General features: G+C 40.7%; 1 protein-coding gene across 1 annotated transcript in view; it reads left to right on the forward strand.

The window, feature by feature from the left end:
• lrrc75bb (leucine rich repeat containing 75Bb) overlaps positions 1-17,145 on the forward strand; it is a 48,777-nt gene extending 31,632 nt beyond the window's left edge. The window contains exon 4 of the mRNA XM_066689661.1: positions 14,323-17,145. Within this exon, the coding sequence (XP_066545758.1) occupies positions 14,323-14,917 (595 nt within the window). The 3' untranslated portion in view covers positions 14,918-17,145. The remainder of the gene's footprint in view (positions 1-14,322) is intronic.
• Positions 17,146-18,858: the final 1,713 nt, after the last annotated feature.

Below are 18,858 nucleotides of genomic sequence, written 5' to 3' on the forward strand. Positions count from 1 at the left end.
ATAATGCTGGGAGTCCATGTGCACAAGCTGTCTCTCAAAAGGTGCCTGAATTATGAGGGACTCTCTAAGACTTGGGCTCTTGTTATTAACAATTTCAGGGCAAATTCAAGATTTCATAATTGGTAAATGATTAGGTTTGAATATTGTAACTTGCACCTACCTACTGATATGGACACCAAAATGTTAACAGAGATACTTGAGAAAAAGAAAAAAATATATCACACCCCTGAAGGGTTCACCTCTCTTTCTCTATTTTCCAATGTAACACATTTAAAAGTGAGAATGCATTATGAAAGTAAACTGAGTCATCAAATGCTGCAGGTAACAGCAGGAAAGGGAAAAGAAACAAACTGTATTGCTGAGACAGAAGTATAAAATGGAAAACAATAATTTATCTCTGCCTGCTTTGTAGTTTAACTCATGAATGCCTTATATATTCCTCCTCAGATTGTGGATTGCGTAAAGGTTTGTCTCTTCAATTTTGTGCATGGGGTATGTTGCGGATTGTCAGTGAGTTACACAGGACATGCCTGTATAGTAGCTTGAAAAGCAAATGGAGATTTTCAACAGTCACATCACGTACCCCCAGTGAAATGATATCACTCATAATTGAAATGTAGACTTATGGATAAACGGCAATGCGCCATGACAATTTCAAAGCTGAATTAAGCTTCTTGCTGCAGTCTTAAATAACTTGTTTTCGTAACTGAATAATTTTTAAATAAATAAATGAAGTAAGAGTTTCATTGCACAATATAAACAGAATCCAGCTTTGCTTTTGTTTCTCTTGATCGTGATCATATTTTCTCACATCTACTGATGTTGCTCCACAGCTATGCAGATATGGGGAAAGCATGGGTGTTTGTATAACACACTGGGAGGATCTGTTCAATCACAGATCAGGGAATGTGGTGGAGTAGTACACAAAGCGTGGTATAAATTAGGTGCCCGTTTACCATTCTGTGAATGAATTAGACCTGTGCCAACATATTTACTGAAATTCTGAATTCTGAAAGCTGCTCCAAAATATATTTTTTACTCTGGTAGTGTAAACTACTCCTCAGTTCTTGTAATTACTTACTGTCTCATTTGTTTAGGTTCCATTGATAGATTGTGTCCGTGTGTAATTGACCATGCTGAGGAAAGACTATATATACTTCAAACCTGTGAGAGAGTTATCATGTAGTGTTGATAGCTGCCTGAATTGCAACACCTCACACTTATCAGACTATCCGTATTGTCTTCAGTGGATCTCTGGGTCTTGTTGGGAACCAGCAGAATGTATTCGGAAGAAGGCTGCTCAGCTCTGGGAACATGTAGTATATTTGTGTTTGCTGCAGTTGATGTGGTGTTGAAAACCTAGCAAGTGAAGCAGCAGCAGCAAAAGCTGAGTGGAAATGTCAGACAGCCCTGCAGTCTCCCAACCAGGCTTCTCATGCCAGTTGCAGTCTACCGGCAGCCAATTAACGCACACTGACACATGTCGGAGAGTGTCAAAACTGTGTACTAAAATGAGTCCACTTGCCGGTACACAATGCCATCACTAACTGTGCTTCGAAAAGCCTCTACACGTTTCATCAGCCATTGTGTGAGCAGAAGGGATGGTATGGAATTGCACATGTGCCCGAGAGAGCAAGCAGCAGTTCCATGACTTCAGGAGGGGTTGGGTACATATAGTACTGTGCAAAAGTTTTAGGCAGTTGTGAAAAAATTAGTAGGAATGCTTCCAAAAATAGACATGTTAATAGATTATATTAATCAATTAACTAAATGCAAAGTGAGTGAATAGAAGAAAAATCTAAATCAAATCCATATTTGGTGTGACCACCCTTTGCCTTCAAAACAGCATCAATTCTTCTAGGTACACTTGCACAAAGTCAGGGATTTTGTAGGCATATAGTCAGGTGTATGATTAAACAATTATACCACACAGGTGCTAATGATCATCAGTTCAATATGTAGGTTGAAACACAATCATTAACTGAAACAGAAACAGCTGTGTAGGAGGAATAAAACTGGGTGAGGAACAGCCAAACTTGGCTAACAAGGTGAGGTGCCATCAGCTCAGAATTGGCAGAAAACAGTGGGACCCATCTACTGTCCGGAGAAGTCTGATCAGAAGTGGCCTTCATGGAAGACTTGCGGTCAAAAAGCCATACCTCCGACGTGGCAACAAGGCCAAGCGACTCAACTATGCATGAAAACACAGGAACTGGGGTGCAGAAAAGAAAAATGGCAGAAAGAATAATTAATTGATAAATATAATCTATTAACATGCCCAGCGATGGATTGGCGTCCCGTCCTGGGTGTGTTCCTGCCGGCTCCCCGCGACCCTCACCAGGATAAGCCATTTCGAGAATGGATGGATGGATGGATAATCTATTAATATGTCAATTTTTGAAAGCATTCTTACTTTACAGCATTTGTTCACACCTACCTAAAACTTTTGCACAGTACTGTACATACTGCCGTTCATACATATGGCCTTTGAAAGCCATAAATGTGTATAAACAGTGGCTTTAATTGATTTATTTGGGGTGGGGGGGTGCCTACTGCATGCAACAAAGTGAATAAGCACAGCAGTCACGAAAATATGACAATTACATTATTCTAGGTTCAATCATAAGGCAATTTAAGCGAGAGAGAAAAAGTAATTGGCATGAGCCTCCAATCAGCACAAGTACGTTTTTTCCAACAGGAAATCTGACAGATTGCAGTGGTTGTTTTCAGTTTTCTTTTATTTTTTAATCAATCCTAAACAGAACAAAAGTTTGTCCTTGAGAACAACGGCTCTGGCAATAAGGTATGGTTTTCGACAGTGTTTTCTCTCTTCCTGTCAGAGATTGTGCAATGGAGCCAGAGATTGTAGACTAATTTAAAGCAGAGCCCTTCTGAGTGACTATGTGATTGCAACCTCCAATTGTGCTGGAATGTTCTTGTGATATACAGCTGTTAAAAAAAATTAAAAAAAAGTTTATGGCAGAAGAGGACTCTGTACCCTGTCCCCAGGAGGTACACAAGAGAGCTGGTCTTCATTCATCAGAGTCAGCATAATGACCAGAGCTGAGGAGGGGGGTTCTGGGAAAAACAGGAATGTGTCACGACTATAGGAAATGTTTGGAAATGTTAGCAGGGGTGGTAATTGCAGAGCTTGTCACAGCCCTAGTGCCAAGCTGATCGCGCAATCAGAAATGACTCCCTGTCTCACCATCTCAAGTTCCTTTGGAGCACGACCCTCCAATTGCTAAGGGGATTGTACTTTATTTAAGTTATTCTTTTCTACTTAATGCTGTGAGCGGAGTGTTTTTTTTTTTGTGCTATTGTTACTTCTTCTTTGTTTATTATTCACCAGTCGAGAGGGGCAACACAAGAAGTCTCACCACCTGTCTGTTTACTTCGCACATTAACTAAACCTCCACAGGGTTCAGGAAACTCCAAAAGAAGCTTCAGATTTTTAATAAATTATTAATTGTATTCAATAGATTCCTGGCTAAAGATGCAACTGAGCCAGATATAATATCTATCCACTGTCTCCTCAACGTCCCTTGGGCTTTTCCTCTGTTTACTGTTTGGCCTTGCTCAGTGCATACTGTAAGGCCTTGTAGTGGTGATGGGAACAAGCATTGGATCAACAATTCCAGCTGCTTGGATCTCCCAATATTCAGATTGTCTGTTCTAGGCAGAGGGTAGAATGGCATAGTAAACTGAGTTGATTAACACTTAAAAGTGCTAGCAATTAAACAGCACTAAGTGGGAATGACAGCTGAAAGAAACTGCTTCACCTGTCCAGAGAAGAAAGGCATTCTTCACACATACCAATGGGGGTTTTGTTGTTATTTGTTATTGCTAATCAACCACAAAACTGATTTGTAAAATTTAAAATAGTAATTTTCTCTTGACTGTATCCCAAAAACTAAAACGTGTAAATTCTGCCCAGTCAGTCATGTTTCACACCTATTAGTAATACCACAACACAGCACTACACAGTCCTGATCTCTGTGTGCTCTGAATGGCATGAACTTCTGTCAGAAACTATCTTCAGAAATATTCCGTCCATTTCTTTCTGGCGATGTCCTTTTGTTCGCAACTCGCAAATTGCCAAGACAGTGTAAATGATGCTACGCAGACTGAGCAGGCTATTAGAGTCTCTGACCCCAGCGGTACTAATGTTTAACATTGAAGTATTCCTGAGAAAGGAAAGGATATTGCGAGGTCTGTGTGTCTCTGCTGAGAGAGTCAAACTTGCTTTTATACTGACCTAATGGAAAGGGGGAGGGAGGGAAAATACATTTTATAAAAGCAACAGTCACATCAGTGTGAAATGATTAAAAACATTTGTACCTGAGATGAGATGCTTTGCTTGCAAGAGATGATACAAAATGAGCGAGAGATAGAGAGAGAGAGACAGAGAAGGGGAGAGAAAGAGACAAAAGTAGTTGCCTGAATAAATGCTCTAATAGATCTGGGCTTGCAGCTGGCTAAGCTCTATTAGATTCTCATTATAGGTCAAATAAGGACATATGTTTTGGCACAGTGCTGCAAAGCAGAAGGTGGACAAAAAAAAAAAACCTGAGTAATCAGACAGTCCTTTTGCATTCTGTTATTGCACTTACGCCTTTGCCCTTATTAAGCTAAGAAGGAGTTGTGTTGATCATTTTAGTGAAGGGTCTTATCTATATATATATATATATATTATATATATATATATATATTAGTCATCTGAGGTTTGGTATTTGAAAGCATGCAAACACAATTCACACAAAACCTCCATCACTAGATCTTATTTTTCACCATTATGCATTAACACAGGCTGTGCTAAAAGCTTTGTGTCTGGCATTAAGTGAACTCTGGGCTGTTGATTTAAGTGGATTGGACACAGGATGCCTTGTTCTGGTATTTTGACGGCTTTAGAAATTAAGTGTCATGACTGAAAACCAGCTTGTGCTTCAGGAGAAGAAAAAAATAAATAAATTGGAGGGTGAAAATTGTCACTGTGCTTTGCAATAGGAGAAATGGCGTCATGAAAATCAGCATTGAAAGTGTTGATTAGGTTTTCCTTTTTTATTATTATTCAGAACCATATGACTCACATTTTGTACTGAGGAAAACAATATCGATGCCTTTTTGCAAGCTATCACATACTTTTTTTTTACATTTAAATTATGCATATGTAAATGCCCTTGCTCCAAGACAAAATCGAGACTCTGCACATTTATTTAAGCTTCTAGCTAAAAGTAATATGTCTCAATGGCTTATCTCAAAAGTGGTGCCTTGCAAATTGCTACGAAGAATAAATTCTTAAACAGTTGCATCATCATAACAAAGGGATGGAGACCTTTAGTCTTATTTCCTAGTGGCAGATAAATGAACCAAAGACTTCATTATCATTATGCAAACTCCATAAGACGCCGCCATTACAAAATGACTTATTCCACCCTGACAGTCGATCTGAGTGTCCTTGTTCCTCGGATGCTCCCGAATGAGACAGCACTGTTTACAAGGTCATTGTAAAGATCTCTACCTTGTGGGCTAAAGTACACGATTCACTTACAGAAAAATGCTCTTCTACTATTAACTAAATTGAATTAGCCCTCTTCTCACTTTCCTTAAGACGATAAAGACATTAGCAGCCCTGTAATGTGGCAGGAATATATTTTGCTGGTCAGGACTGCAGTTGTAAATGCTAATCCCTGTTGCTAAGTGCGTGAAGCAAGGAGACGTAAGGACAATGTTAAGGTGATTATACTAATTTGTTTACTCCAAGCACCTCAGCACAGTCTGTAAAAGTCCATATAAGGTGAGCATTGGGGAGTTATTTTAGCCTAAATGATTTCAATGACAGACAATATGAGAGACATTTCAATGGCACCCCCCTACAGACCTTGGTATTGTACTAATTAGTTACCTAAACCCATTTTAAGCCATAACCACAATTTGTCAACACTGAAATTTGAAGCCAGACCCATCCACATCTATACATGACATAGGTAACGCAGTTAACTAATGCAACTGACTAAAATCCCAACCTGCTAATCTCAACTTTCAGTTCAATGGTGTTTTTCTCTTTGCCAGAGGTATCTTCTACCCAATGACCAGCCACCATTAAGATTGCAGATCAAAGTTGTAATTTAATCCTGAACAGACTTCTGAATTTTCACAAAAGAGACAGACATTTTACTAAAGATTACATTTGCCAAGGCACATGGATAACAATGTTCCTTTCTGCCTTAAATGAGATTTCCCGACTTATTTAGGAAGCACAGTGAACTAGATTGTTCACAGATAAGGAAAAGTGCTTATCTGTCAGAGCAAAATCTGAACTGAGTAAATAGCATATCTGAGATCAGATTAGAGAACCTGGGTTCTTTCAGTCTCTATGCTTTTAAGACAAATCTGCAAAAAAATTTATAGAGTTGTGAGATTGTAACATTTTAGGAAACATGAAAAGCATTTTTGGCTCAAGACTTCTGTAAGTTTTCCAATAGATTGTTATAAAATATACATTTTATTCTTCTGACACACAGTTAATGCATCTAGACATTGTGTAACTGTCACAGGAAAGTGTTTTATATACAGTGGCTGATAGAGTTTTGTTTTCACTTCACTTAATTAACAGTGATGAAATTAGTCAGTGTCAGTCCAGTTATGAATATAGTTCTAGAGTTACATGATTATTTATTGCCCAATTAATCAATAGCAGTCTCTAGCAGTAATTCCTTCAGTGTAGTTACCCTTGATAAGATATTTGGAGGTGGCCTACAGTGAGGGAAAAAAGTATTTGATCCCCTGCTGATTTTGTACGTTTGCCCACTGCCAAAGAAATGATCAGTCTATAATTTTAATGGTAGGTGTATTTTAACAGTGAGAGACAGAATAACAACAAAAAAATCCAGAAAAACTCATTTCAAAAAAGTTATAAATTGATTTGCATGTAAATGAAGGAAATAAGTATTTGATCCCCCCCCAGGTGTCTTTTATACAGGTAACTAGCTGAGATTAGGAGCACTCTCTTAAAGGGAGTGCTCCTAATCTCAGCTCGTTACCTGTATAAAAGACACCTGTCCACAGAAGCAATCAATCAATCAGATTCCAAACTCTCCACCATGGCCAAGACCAAAGAGCTGTCCAAGGATGTCAGGGACAAGATTGTAGACCTACACAAGGCTGGAATGGGCTACAAGACCATTGTCAAGCAGCTGGTGAGAAGGTGACAACAGTTGGTGCGATTATTCGCAAATGGAAGAAACACAAAATAACTGTCAGTCTCCCTCGGTCTGGGGCTCCATGCAAAATCTCACCTCGTGGAGTTTCAATGATCATGAGAATGGTGAGGAATCAGCCCAGAACTACACGGGAGGATCTTGTTAATGATCTCAAGGCAGCTGGGACCATAGTCACCAAGAAAACAATTGGTAACACACTACGCCGTGAAGGACTGAAATCCTGCAGCGCCCGCAAGGTCCCCCTGCTCAAGAAAGCACATGTACAGGCCCGTCTGAAGTTTGCCAATGAACATCTGAATGATTCAGAGGAGAACTGGGTGAAAGTGTTGTGGTCAGATGAGACCAAAATCGAGCTCTTTGGCATCAACTCAACTCGCCGTGTTTGGAGGAGGAGGAATGACCCCAAGAACACCATCCCCACCGTCAAACATGGAGGTGGAAACATTATGCTTTGGGGGTGTTTTTCTGCTAAGGGGACAGGACAACTGCACCGCATCAAAGGGACGATGGACGGGGCCATGTACCATCAAATCTTGGGTGAGAACCTCCTTCCCTCAGCCAGGGCATTGAAAATGGGTCGTGGATGGGTATTCCAGCATGAAAATGACCCAAAACACACAGCCAAGGCAACAAAGGAGTGGCTCAAGAAGCACATTAAGGTCCTGGAGTGGCCTAGCCAGTCTCCAGACCTTAATCCCATAGAAAATCTGTGGAGGGAGCTGAAGGTTTGAGTTGCCAAACGTCAGCCTCGAAACCTTAATGACTTGGAGAGGATCTGCAAAGAGGAGTGGGACAAAATCCCTCCTGAGATGTGTACAAACCTGGTGGCCAACTACAAGAAACGTCTGACCTCTGTGATTGCCAACAAGGGTTTTGCCACCAAGTACTAAGTCGAAGGGGTCAAATACTTATTTCCCTCATTAACATGCAAATCAATTTATAACTTTTTTGAAATGCGTTTTTTTCTGGATTTTTTTGTTTGTCTCTCACTGTTAAAATACACCTACCATTAAAATTATAGACTAATCATTTCTTTGTCAGTGGGCAAACGTACAAAATCAGCAGGGGATCAAATACTTTTTTCCCTCACTGTATGTACATGCTATTTATATTAATTGAATATCTTTCCTTTTAGGAAATCTGGAAGTACACAAGTCTTGTATCATAAAAGCAAGGAATGGGCCATAGCCCGGGGGAATGTGAAAAGCTGTTTTGTGCACAGCTCATGCTCATGTGAAGCCTGAGAAAATAAATCAGGAATCTACCAAAACCCATAAACTGCAGTCTCAGACACAACAGCAAGCGCACAGAATGTCATTATAAGCCCGTGGCAGAAGAGAGGGACAGTATAAGCTCACATCCCAAGTAGAGTTTGAAAACGACAGTAAATCACAGCCACCAACATTCACAACACCAGCCCCCAGTTCAAACATATCACCTGTTTATCATCATCTTTTCAATGATATTTCATAATTTCATCAAACTCACTGATTAGTCCTTTATCATTTTTATAAATGGAGGCTCATGTTCCCCCCAAATCAACAATAGCTTGTGTCAAGTGGGCAGAAAAAAAAAAAAAAAACCTAGCCCACTTCAAAATGTCAGATTGCATCACAGAAAGTCAATTTTTCCAGCTACAATGAAACAGCCACAAAAATCCCCTATAAGTTTCAAGAGCTCAAAGTTTTGTTCCACTACGTTCACTTTAGCATTTCATTTGCCTGAGATACGATCAAGAATGAAGTATTTAAAATTCTAAGATTTCCTTCTCTAATTTGCAACCATGCCTTTGAGCAAAATTAATTTGGAAGCAGAATATCATCTGATACATATATATGTAAAGACCACGCTCCCTTTAAAGATAATACTTTTTATCTTAATTTTGTGTTACTGGCAATCACACTTCCAAGATTAAAAAGAATCCCCCTGACAGCGTTTCATCATTCCTATGTATGCGGTAGCGTACGTCTCACTACGCAGTGAAAGCTGCTCTGCTGGGATGCAATGTGATCCTGGCTGCACTGTTAGCACATACCTGAATGGCTGAAGCAGTACTCATTTTCAGGGGGCACATCTTGAATGGACCTCAGGGAAGTCAGCAGTGACTCATCATCTCTTTACCTTATTAAAGCATTTAAACTGAACCACTTCATCTTTCAGCACCACCGCCACTGTAGTTTTACACATACACAGATCATTAAGAATATATATGGCCGAGACCGTTCGTGTTGGGTGGCATTAGGCACCGTGCCTCCCTTTCTGGGGAATACTACTGCAGGGGATAGGGGCAATTGTGTACTTGGTATTACTGACTTACAATGAACGTTGAACTCTTCAGTATTTTGCTTGTATCCATTTTCCTTATTAGGGAAATAAGTAAAGCTGTCCAATTTAGAAATAAATGGTATTCATCAAGTACAGTTTTATTTTACTGAACCCTTCAACAACATCAGATTACACAAAAACTCAAACTAAATATAAACCATTCTCCACTTGCAAGAATGTTCAGCGCTTGAATGTTTTAAAGTTAGGCAACACATTGTTATTCTTTCTTGGAGTTACAGAAAGGTTAGATTTTAATCATATTCAATGTGTTATAAGACAAAATTCCTTCCCCAGGATTTCTGTTAGTTTTATTTCTCCCTAGATATTGTAAACCATATTATATTGTCATAACACACTAAATTACTAGACTAGCAATGTTTAATGGCATTTTGCAGAAAAACAAAAGGTCCCATAAAAAAAAAAATCCCTTTGGAAGCCATACAATGTTTACAAAGCATTTGATCAAACAAAGACAAAATAAATACATCATGAAAGACTTTTTTAATGTTAAAAGATTAACAAACAGTCTAATATTGCTGCCAGACACATTGCAAATGGAGGGAAGGGGAGCAGCAGCACCTTAATAGAGGTCACTGTAAAACAATAGCGCTGCAGCTGTGAACACAACATCAGGGGCCTGAGCTACAGAGTAGTCTAAGCAAGATCTATAGCTAATTTGGGACTGAAAGTTATCTAAGTTTCTATATCAATGGGAAGACGAGCGCTGGAAACTGGCATGTGGCAGGCAGCAACGTGCTCACTCGGCCAACAAGAAGGACAGCGCTTCTCATGTTTCCAGCCTCGCCCGCAATGGTTCTTGCTCTGACCAGGACAGGGAAGAGATGAAGCAGAACGGGCGACTTTAGCCGTGCAGGTATCTGTAGATATGATCATCCAAGATTACAGACGCACATGTCTCCAGATGCCGTTGATCTCTCAGTTGTGTTGGTGGCCCACAAATGCCTCTGAGTCACCCGGGCATATAAAGTATCGATTGCACAGGACAAGCGGAGAAAAAAAAAAAAGATGGTGTGGGGGTTGGGGGGAGAGGGCTAATGTGGTGTGTGTCAGTAATCAATGATGAAGTGCGTTACAAATGGACAGAGAGGGGCAGAGAGATTGCCTGGCTGAGAGAGAGGGAGGGAGGATCTGTCAATGCCATCTGAAGAGAAAATGTATATTACCCCTGGGTGGATCGTGGACCATATCTGTCCCTCAAGTACTTTCTTGTTCTTATTTATTACTTTCTTTTCCATTTCACTTGCAGGATACAAACTGCTTCCAGTTACCAGCATGTGTTGGGAACCACTCTGCCACAGGAAAACTGTGTTGTTTTTTAAGTTCATAGCATTATTACAAGCCTACATGTTGTGCCCTGGATTTATTATTTTTTTTTAAACCCTTAAGAACCCAGTGTGTATCATAAACATTTAGCAGGCTTGACATTATTATCCCAATTTACCAGGCCTCTGTAGGTCACACAAAAGTCACTCTGGGTTCCTAAGGTTTGTGTATTCCTTAACATACCAACTGCTAAGGTCTGGTGAAGAGGTTTGCATGAAATAACTAGCAAAAACTAGGCAGGAAGTTTAAAAGTTAATGGAAGGGTGAGGTGGGAAGGTAAACTGAGTTTGAGGACCCACAAAGCACCTAGAGTCTGGCTGTGAGAAAGTGCAGTAATGGAGAGCCACTCCAGGAATCAATACCATGATTAATCTTGGCACCAGTGAGCTAAAGGCAGCTAGAGGCGGAGAGCAGCAAGTCGCAGGTGAAATGACCAGAAGAATGGGATTTATGAAGTTTGCTGTAAACACTGGCTCCAGGGCGTGGGGAAATGTGAACTCCGAGAAATTATCAGGCAAACCCAATGGATTTTGCTGTAAAATAATAATCTCGCTTTTGATGTTTAAACATCTTTCCCTGCCTCACACGATGCACAGTGTCTGAAAGGCACTTCAAAGATGGAAAGGAATGACAAAATCATACCTTGCAGCAGTCTCAGTGTGTAAATATTTTCCACTCAGCTTCTAAATTAAATTTTAATCTTAGCTGTTGCAATTTTTTTCCCCTTCCCCTCCCACAGGGTTTACGCACACTGATGAGTACTGAATGTAATAAGATGCAATGAAAAAAACGGCCCATATAATATGAATTTCACCACATTTTAGGCTTCCGTTCTTCAGAATAGATATTAAAGAAGCACTCACATCATCAGAAAACACTTGATTTTGGTTTGTTTTTTGCCTCAAATATAGACCACAATATATCCTGTTCAGCTTCTTTTACTCGCTGGCTTTGTGTGGATCTATTGGACTGATATTATGATACTTTTTCAGAATGACCTTATCCCCCCCCTTGTGATCACAAGGTAGCATTAATCAATACACTTACTTATCCGCAGCTCTCAGCTATGACAGATCTCTATTAGTCTACCACACACAGCTATGGGGTTGCTACACCAATCGCTTTAAATTTGACTGCTGAGATATTCACGATGTGAAATGGATTTCCAAGCAGTTTTGTCTGATGCAAGGTGACAAATGCCACCCTTGTGTAAACATGTTATAAAATGTTATTTTCAGAGTGTGTCGTCTAAGGGAGTGGTACACTTCAGTTGCATGCATGGGAGAGAAGTTCTAAAGTGACTCTCCAGTCGTCAGCAATCTTTAGGTTTTTGTTGCAGTTGAGCTCTTAAATAACTGGTTAATTGGACCATTTTAACCCTTTTTCCAGGCCTGAATATTTTGAATAGACTTACAGCAGTGTCCCCTGCTGGCGTATTCCCAAAACATCTGTTGTTGTTTTTTGTCTGATTGTTTTACTATAAGCTTCATAAAAGAGGAACCAAGTAATTAAAGCTACATCTTCTTGGACACAATTCCCTCATCCTTCGGGAAGAATTGAATTTCCTGACATTTGGATACAGAGTTTCCGATGCCTTGCATATAGTCCTTTTTGTTACTGTAAGCAGATTGTTCAGGAGGTTCATGGGTCCTTTGGCATTAGACATGCATTTCCTCACATCTCAGCAGCGCTGGAACTAAGCGCCTGGTCTTAAGACATATTTCTGATTTATTGAAGACACTGCAAAATGGTTCTTTGATAGATTTCACCTTCATGAATCCAGAAAAGTGCTCTGCACTTAATACCAATTTTACATGGCTATGACCGACCAGGTATTCTGCTCCCTGGTTACAAACATCTATATTTGCCGTAATCTCCCTAAATATGGCGGAGGAGAAAATGAGAATTACATTTTCCACATACAGTTTGATAACAGTATTTTTACTGAAGCTTTTCCCCTCTCTCCCCCCTATCTGTTCTGCACTTTGGTAGAGGCACTGTTTGGAGTGAATAAACTCACTAAAGGCATGAGTGACTTCATAGTAACATAAAGACCCTGAGGGGCAATCCTGTTCTGCCACCAAAGGCAGTGAAATCTGCCCTCTGCTCTGCTAATACACGCGTAATGCGGAATGACATTAAAGCCACATCCCCAGGAATGAGGGGAGGGTCACCCATCGAACAAAGCCCCCCCACTGCATGAGCCAAGCGAATGAGCTGGTGTGTTCTGCCCCAGTCCTTTCATTTTGCCCCTCTCACAACAATTTAAAGTTAATGCAAGATTAACTGATCTCTGTTTATCTTCGAATGCCGTGCCTGCTAGGCCCTCTTCCCTTAATCAGTACAGCGTGATTACAGTTCCCACAAGCCCCAGCGAACCTCCGAGCAGGTTTGCTTCTCTCAGAATGCTCTGCTTGTAATAAAACTTTATTTCCATAATCCACTTTACAGAAATAGACAAGACAGCAGCCACCAAGGGCTGGATCCCATTGAGCTGCGGAGAGTTAATGTTGGCGAGGTTCACCTGTTTTGTAAGTGGGTGGTGATTTGTGTAGCTCGGGTCTCAAAACATTTTCTTCCTGTAATACAATAACTTCTGAGAAATTAAATAACATTACATACTATATAATCAGATAACAGTTGCAGACAACAAAATTAGTAGTTATTGCCTCAAATACTTTCCATACAGTTCGGTGCTTTCCAGCTTCAAGCATGCTCCACCCCCCCACCCGGTGTTGTCAGACTCAACCTATCTGAGCTTGTTTGTAAAATACTTGCTCTTTTCATCTGATTAGTATCATGGTGAAAGGAAAGGTACGCAATCTGACATGACTTGTTTAAATGCCAGCCATGGCAAAGACAAAGGAGTTATTTTTAGAGGAACAAAAGAGCGTTTCAAAATTAATTGTGCATATTGGGAAGGGATCATTCACAGTGAGTCACTCGAAAAGTTCTAAATTAATGACAGTTTTCTCAGAGAACAGAAAGTGTGAAGACATCTACAAGAAAGGAAACTTTCTGCTAATTAAACATCTTGAACAAATACAAAGAGCCTCTATTATTGGCTAGGGAGCAGTGACTGAGCATTTCTAAGAAAATGTTGACAAATGTACCAGCGCATCAGGAAAGATTCATCCCAAAAAGGACAAGATACTTTTAATAGTAGAAGTAATTATCTAGCCCTGAATGAGAGTCCAGAACAGATAACTGTAAGAGCCACAGTCTGCATCATTATTTTGATCAGATCACATGGACATACCGGTAAGTTTGCAGTTTTGTGTCCATGTCCAAGTCCAACCTAATAGGCCAGCCAACAAATCTGAGAAACATAAGAACTGCGGTTTCAGATGCACACGATAAAAAATAAAAAATAAATCAAGACTGCTGGTATTGACATTTTCACAATTTGTTTTTTCCTTTGCCTTTCCAGTCTGAAAACCACCTTGCAGAAGAAGCTGTCCAACGACTCCGTGGATCTGTCAGGGATCCCGCTGTCGAGCCGAGATGTTCACCGGGTCGCGTACTACCTCCAGAACAACCGCGACGCTGTGGCGGCGGTGGACCTGAGCTTCACCGAGCTGCACGACGAAAGCCTCCGTCTCCTGTTGCCCTTCCTGGGTACGCTGCCCAAACTCACCAACCTGGCCCTCAATGGTAACTGCCTGACCCTGGCCATCGTGAAAGACCTCACCGAAGCTATGAAGGACTCCAAGATGTTCTCCAGCCTGGCCTGGATCGACCTGGGCAACAACGTGGACATCTTCACTATGCCCCAACCCCTGCTGGTGGCCCTGCGTAGACGCTGCAGCCTCAAGAGCAGCCTGCCCACCATCTATGAGTACACCGAGGGCCAGCCCTACAACTACCATATGGAGACCTCCATCGAAGAGGCCAGCCACTACGAAGAGGAGGAAGAGGAGGAGGAGGAGGAGGGGGGGGAAGAGGACAAGCTCGAGCTGGAGCCGTGGGTGATGACGGGGAAGAGTGTCACGCAGAGCTTCACGATGCACTACTGCGAGAGGTGATGTAACAGACACGGCCACCGAGAGAAAGGCTCCCCTCAATTTTTAAGTTACATCCCCCCCACCCCGCCCCCTCCAGTTAGTCCAGTTACCAGTACTGGCAAGTGTGAAGTCAATGCCATACATTTGAAAGCTTGTCCCAACACAGCACCCATACTCGTCATCCAGAAGATTCGATATGGTGTAGCCAGTTTACTTACCGTGGGGTTGATGGTGCTCCTGGAAGCGAGGCAAGGTTTCATTGGAGGGGGAGGATTTTGAGAAGGAAGGCACTCCCTTTTTTCTTTGCGCGGCAGACGAGGACAGCCCAGGACCCGTTTGCAGAGAAAGGCTTGGATCAGAAGGCTCGACGGGAGAACGGCATAGTGACGCTGTTTTCTAGAGCCGGATTTAGTTGATCACCCTAGACCAAACAGTATTTCTACTAGGACTAGCCCGTCTCTTGCGAGTTTGGTCTAGCTGGACATTGTGTGTATGCACTGCTAATCTCCCAACAAAAGACATGAAACACGCTCAACAGACTATACAGCTAACGGTTGACACGTGACTCACGCAAACTGCAAAGTCAAGACTTTTTTTTTTTTTTTTTTTGTAAACGTTCACTTGTGGATATCACACGTCACTCGTGTAGATGTCAGTGACGGGACAAAACATTGTGTGGCACTGTTTCCATGGTGTGTTTTATTGTTCTTTTTCTTTTTTTTTTTTTGATTAAGCAAAGCAGTAATCTCACAAGAACACCTGCAGGATATTGATGAAGGACAGTCTGCCAATTTCCAAAGGTCAAAAACGTGATTATACACAATTAATCCTTAATTAGAATATTATAACCCTTTATTTTCAATAATTAACCGTGTTAAAAAAAAAAAAAAAGTAAACGTCACTGGCATCCTGGTAGATGAAGGGGAACCAGTAATAGTCACAGTATAATCAGAGTACTAATTATAATGGCATAATGAACTAGTCTTTTTAAATAAAATCCTCTTATTATATGTATCCCCATTTTACAGAGTGTGATTATGGCTTGAACTGATGCTAATTTCTGAAAGAAGATTTGATTTCATTGTAAAAGTTTCTTTTTATAAATGGCTACTTGTAATCAAAAGCAGATTATCAATTATGGTGTTGCATCGAAGAAACAACTCTCACCTGAGTTTTTAATCAAATGTAATTAAGAAACCTAATTTCAAATGTAATTCTTAAAGCCACCTTTGTCAGTGTTAATGCCCATTAACCATTGGCCAAAGGATGAATGTTTCTCTCACTAATTGGTGTCCTAATGAGAAATTAACTTTTGACAGGCAGGAAAGGAACCACAACAGTCCCTTTTGAAGAGCCAGGATTCTTCTTTGTTCTCTTAATGTACAGGGCATGAACAACAATTATATATGGGCAGCAATGTGCAAAAATAATAATGGAAGCTCCCACAGATTATAGTTGTCACTGGTGTGGGATGACACACTACCAGGTCTTTGATTAAGGAAGCTGTAGTGTTTGGTGGAACCTGAAAATCCTGTCGGTGTCTTGCGACGGTCTCATTAATTGTGGGGCTGTTTACGTCTCTGTCTGTGTGCCCATGCTATCATCCATGCCCGTGGGTCTCCAGAGGACTGTCGAAGATGTGACTTGCCCCGTGGTGCCACTGGAACAAGAGTGAGGATGAGCTGTACTGACAAGAGACGTCCCTGGAATGTGAATGTATAATCCGTGTCTTTACTGCACTGTGGAAACCAGACGCCACTGTGAAGGAAATCGACTGTGTCTGTGCTTTACAGAGAAGCTATGAGGGAGGGTGGAAGAAAAATAGATGCACGTCTGCACATGGCTTTGTTATGTTGCATCTCGTCCTTCGACACGTACATAAAAAGAGCTGAACTGTAAAACTATCTGGAGTGTGTAGCTGATTATACAACAGACAAAACCCCTTTCAGTTCTGTCAGTGGTTTACTGATACTGTATATTAACATCAGAAAATAGACAAATGAAAGACAAATGTGTGTGCAAGTGTGAGTTATGTATAGGTTGTGTATCTTGTGTGGCGCCCATGAATTTCACTCATCCTTTTAAGATAAGTTACACTCCATAAAACTGTTAAAAACACTCACAAATAAAAGAGAAATCAAGACTGTTAAATTGCAGTTAACTTGGGTCATTTACTAAGTTGCAGATGAAGTCTCCACTGCTTGTTTTTTAACTGCATAATTGTACTTCCAATAAACCAGCATACAATACATGTTCTAAAGCTTTGTCTTGTCCTCTAGTTACAAACTGCTCTTGGGTTTGCACTTTGAAGACGTCGGGTATCTTCTGGCCTGTTATTCTAAGTGTATTACATATTATTCAGTCCCTTTCACAGTTTTATAAAGCCACAACAGTTCAACTCCACAGTCCTTTTGAGCAACAGTGCTGTATTACACATGCTTTTTGTGCCAACATCAACAGCAGTCTTCAGATATTAAGACTCCCTTTTTATCAGTGTACAAGGCGTGCTCTTTAATTCCATTCGTATGGTGGATATTTTGAGATCACAACACTAGTCTTCTCAGAAAATCAGTTCTCAGAAAATATAGAGGTTGATTTCCTCACAGTGATCTCCTAATCAATGGGGACCATGACCTCACAGATCACAAAAAGAATATAAATGAATTTCGTACCATGACAACATTGAGACATGTTCTCAAATGCAGAGGGAGAAATACCCAAAACACTTGGTAACACATTTCTTTTGAGCCTTGTAAAATGCTGTGCCAAAACCATTTGCCTCCATATTAACAGAATCAAGGGAGCGTATATCACGAACAACCATCTTAGATTACCACAAGTGTTACAAAATACATTACTGATGCTACAGAAGTCTAACACGTTAATGAAATTGAACACATTACATCTGGATATTGTGACTCTTCTGCTGGGGAATGGTGAGTAGTAGAAAAACAAGGATCATGAGTGACAGACATAACGTGGTATATTGATATAGAACTGCCTTGCGGTCAGTGTGGCGTGTGACACTGCAATGAAGGAATGCTCTGAGAATTAAATGGAAAACATTACAAATCTGAACTCATACAAACAAATTGAAGGGACTGAGAGTGCAAGTAAAATTCTCAGTGTTCTTTGTAGCCGAATTTGGGATGCAGACGAGTTCATTCTGGTTATATTTAATGTTGCGTGTTTATATACATAGTGTCTATAAAAAGTCTACACCACCTGGGACAGACATTTTGCGTTTCATGCATTTCATACAGGCCAGATTTATGGAGTGCTTGGGACATTGTTGTCACGTGTATCAGTTGACCAGTCTTGGCCATAAAAGCCTGCAGCAAAGTTGTCATTCATCAGTCTCCTTGCTCTGTCATCAATTTAAGAGGGACAGCTTCATTTAGGCAGGGTCTTGGTGGAGCCATACAACTTCCACTTCTTAATAATCATCTTGACCATGCTCCAAGGGATATTCAAGGCCTTTGATATTTTTTATACCCATCCCCTGACCTGTGCCATTCAGCAACTTTCCACTTGGAAGTTGTGGGGTAGGACGTATAGATAATTGAACAATGCATTGAAGTTCCAGGCTACATTTTTGAAAGGGGAGGTAGACTTTCAACAGGCACTGTGTGAATATGTACAGTTAGGTCCATAAATATTTGGACAGTGACAATTGTCATCATATTGGCTCTGTACACCACCACAATGGATTTGAAAGGAAAAAATCAATATGTTCTTCAAGTGTAGACTTTATCTTTAATTTGAGGGTAGTTAGATCTAAATTGGGTAAATGGTGCAAATCCTTTGCAGTCAATGACTGCCTGAAGTCTGGAACCCATAGACATCACCAGATGCTGGGTTTCTTCCCTGGTGATGCTCTGCCAGGCCTGCACTGCAGCTGTCTTTAGTTCCTGCTTGTTATTAGTTTTTTTTGTCTTTCAAATCCATTGTGGTGGCATACA

Source organism: Amia ocellicauda, chromosome 17, assembly GCF_036373705.1.
Source record: "Amia ocellicauda isolate fAmiCal2 chromosome 17, fAmiCal2.hap1, whole genome shotgun sequence".
NCBI lineage: Eukaryota > Metazoa > Chordata > Actinopteri > Amiiformes > Amiidae > Amia > Amia ocellicauda.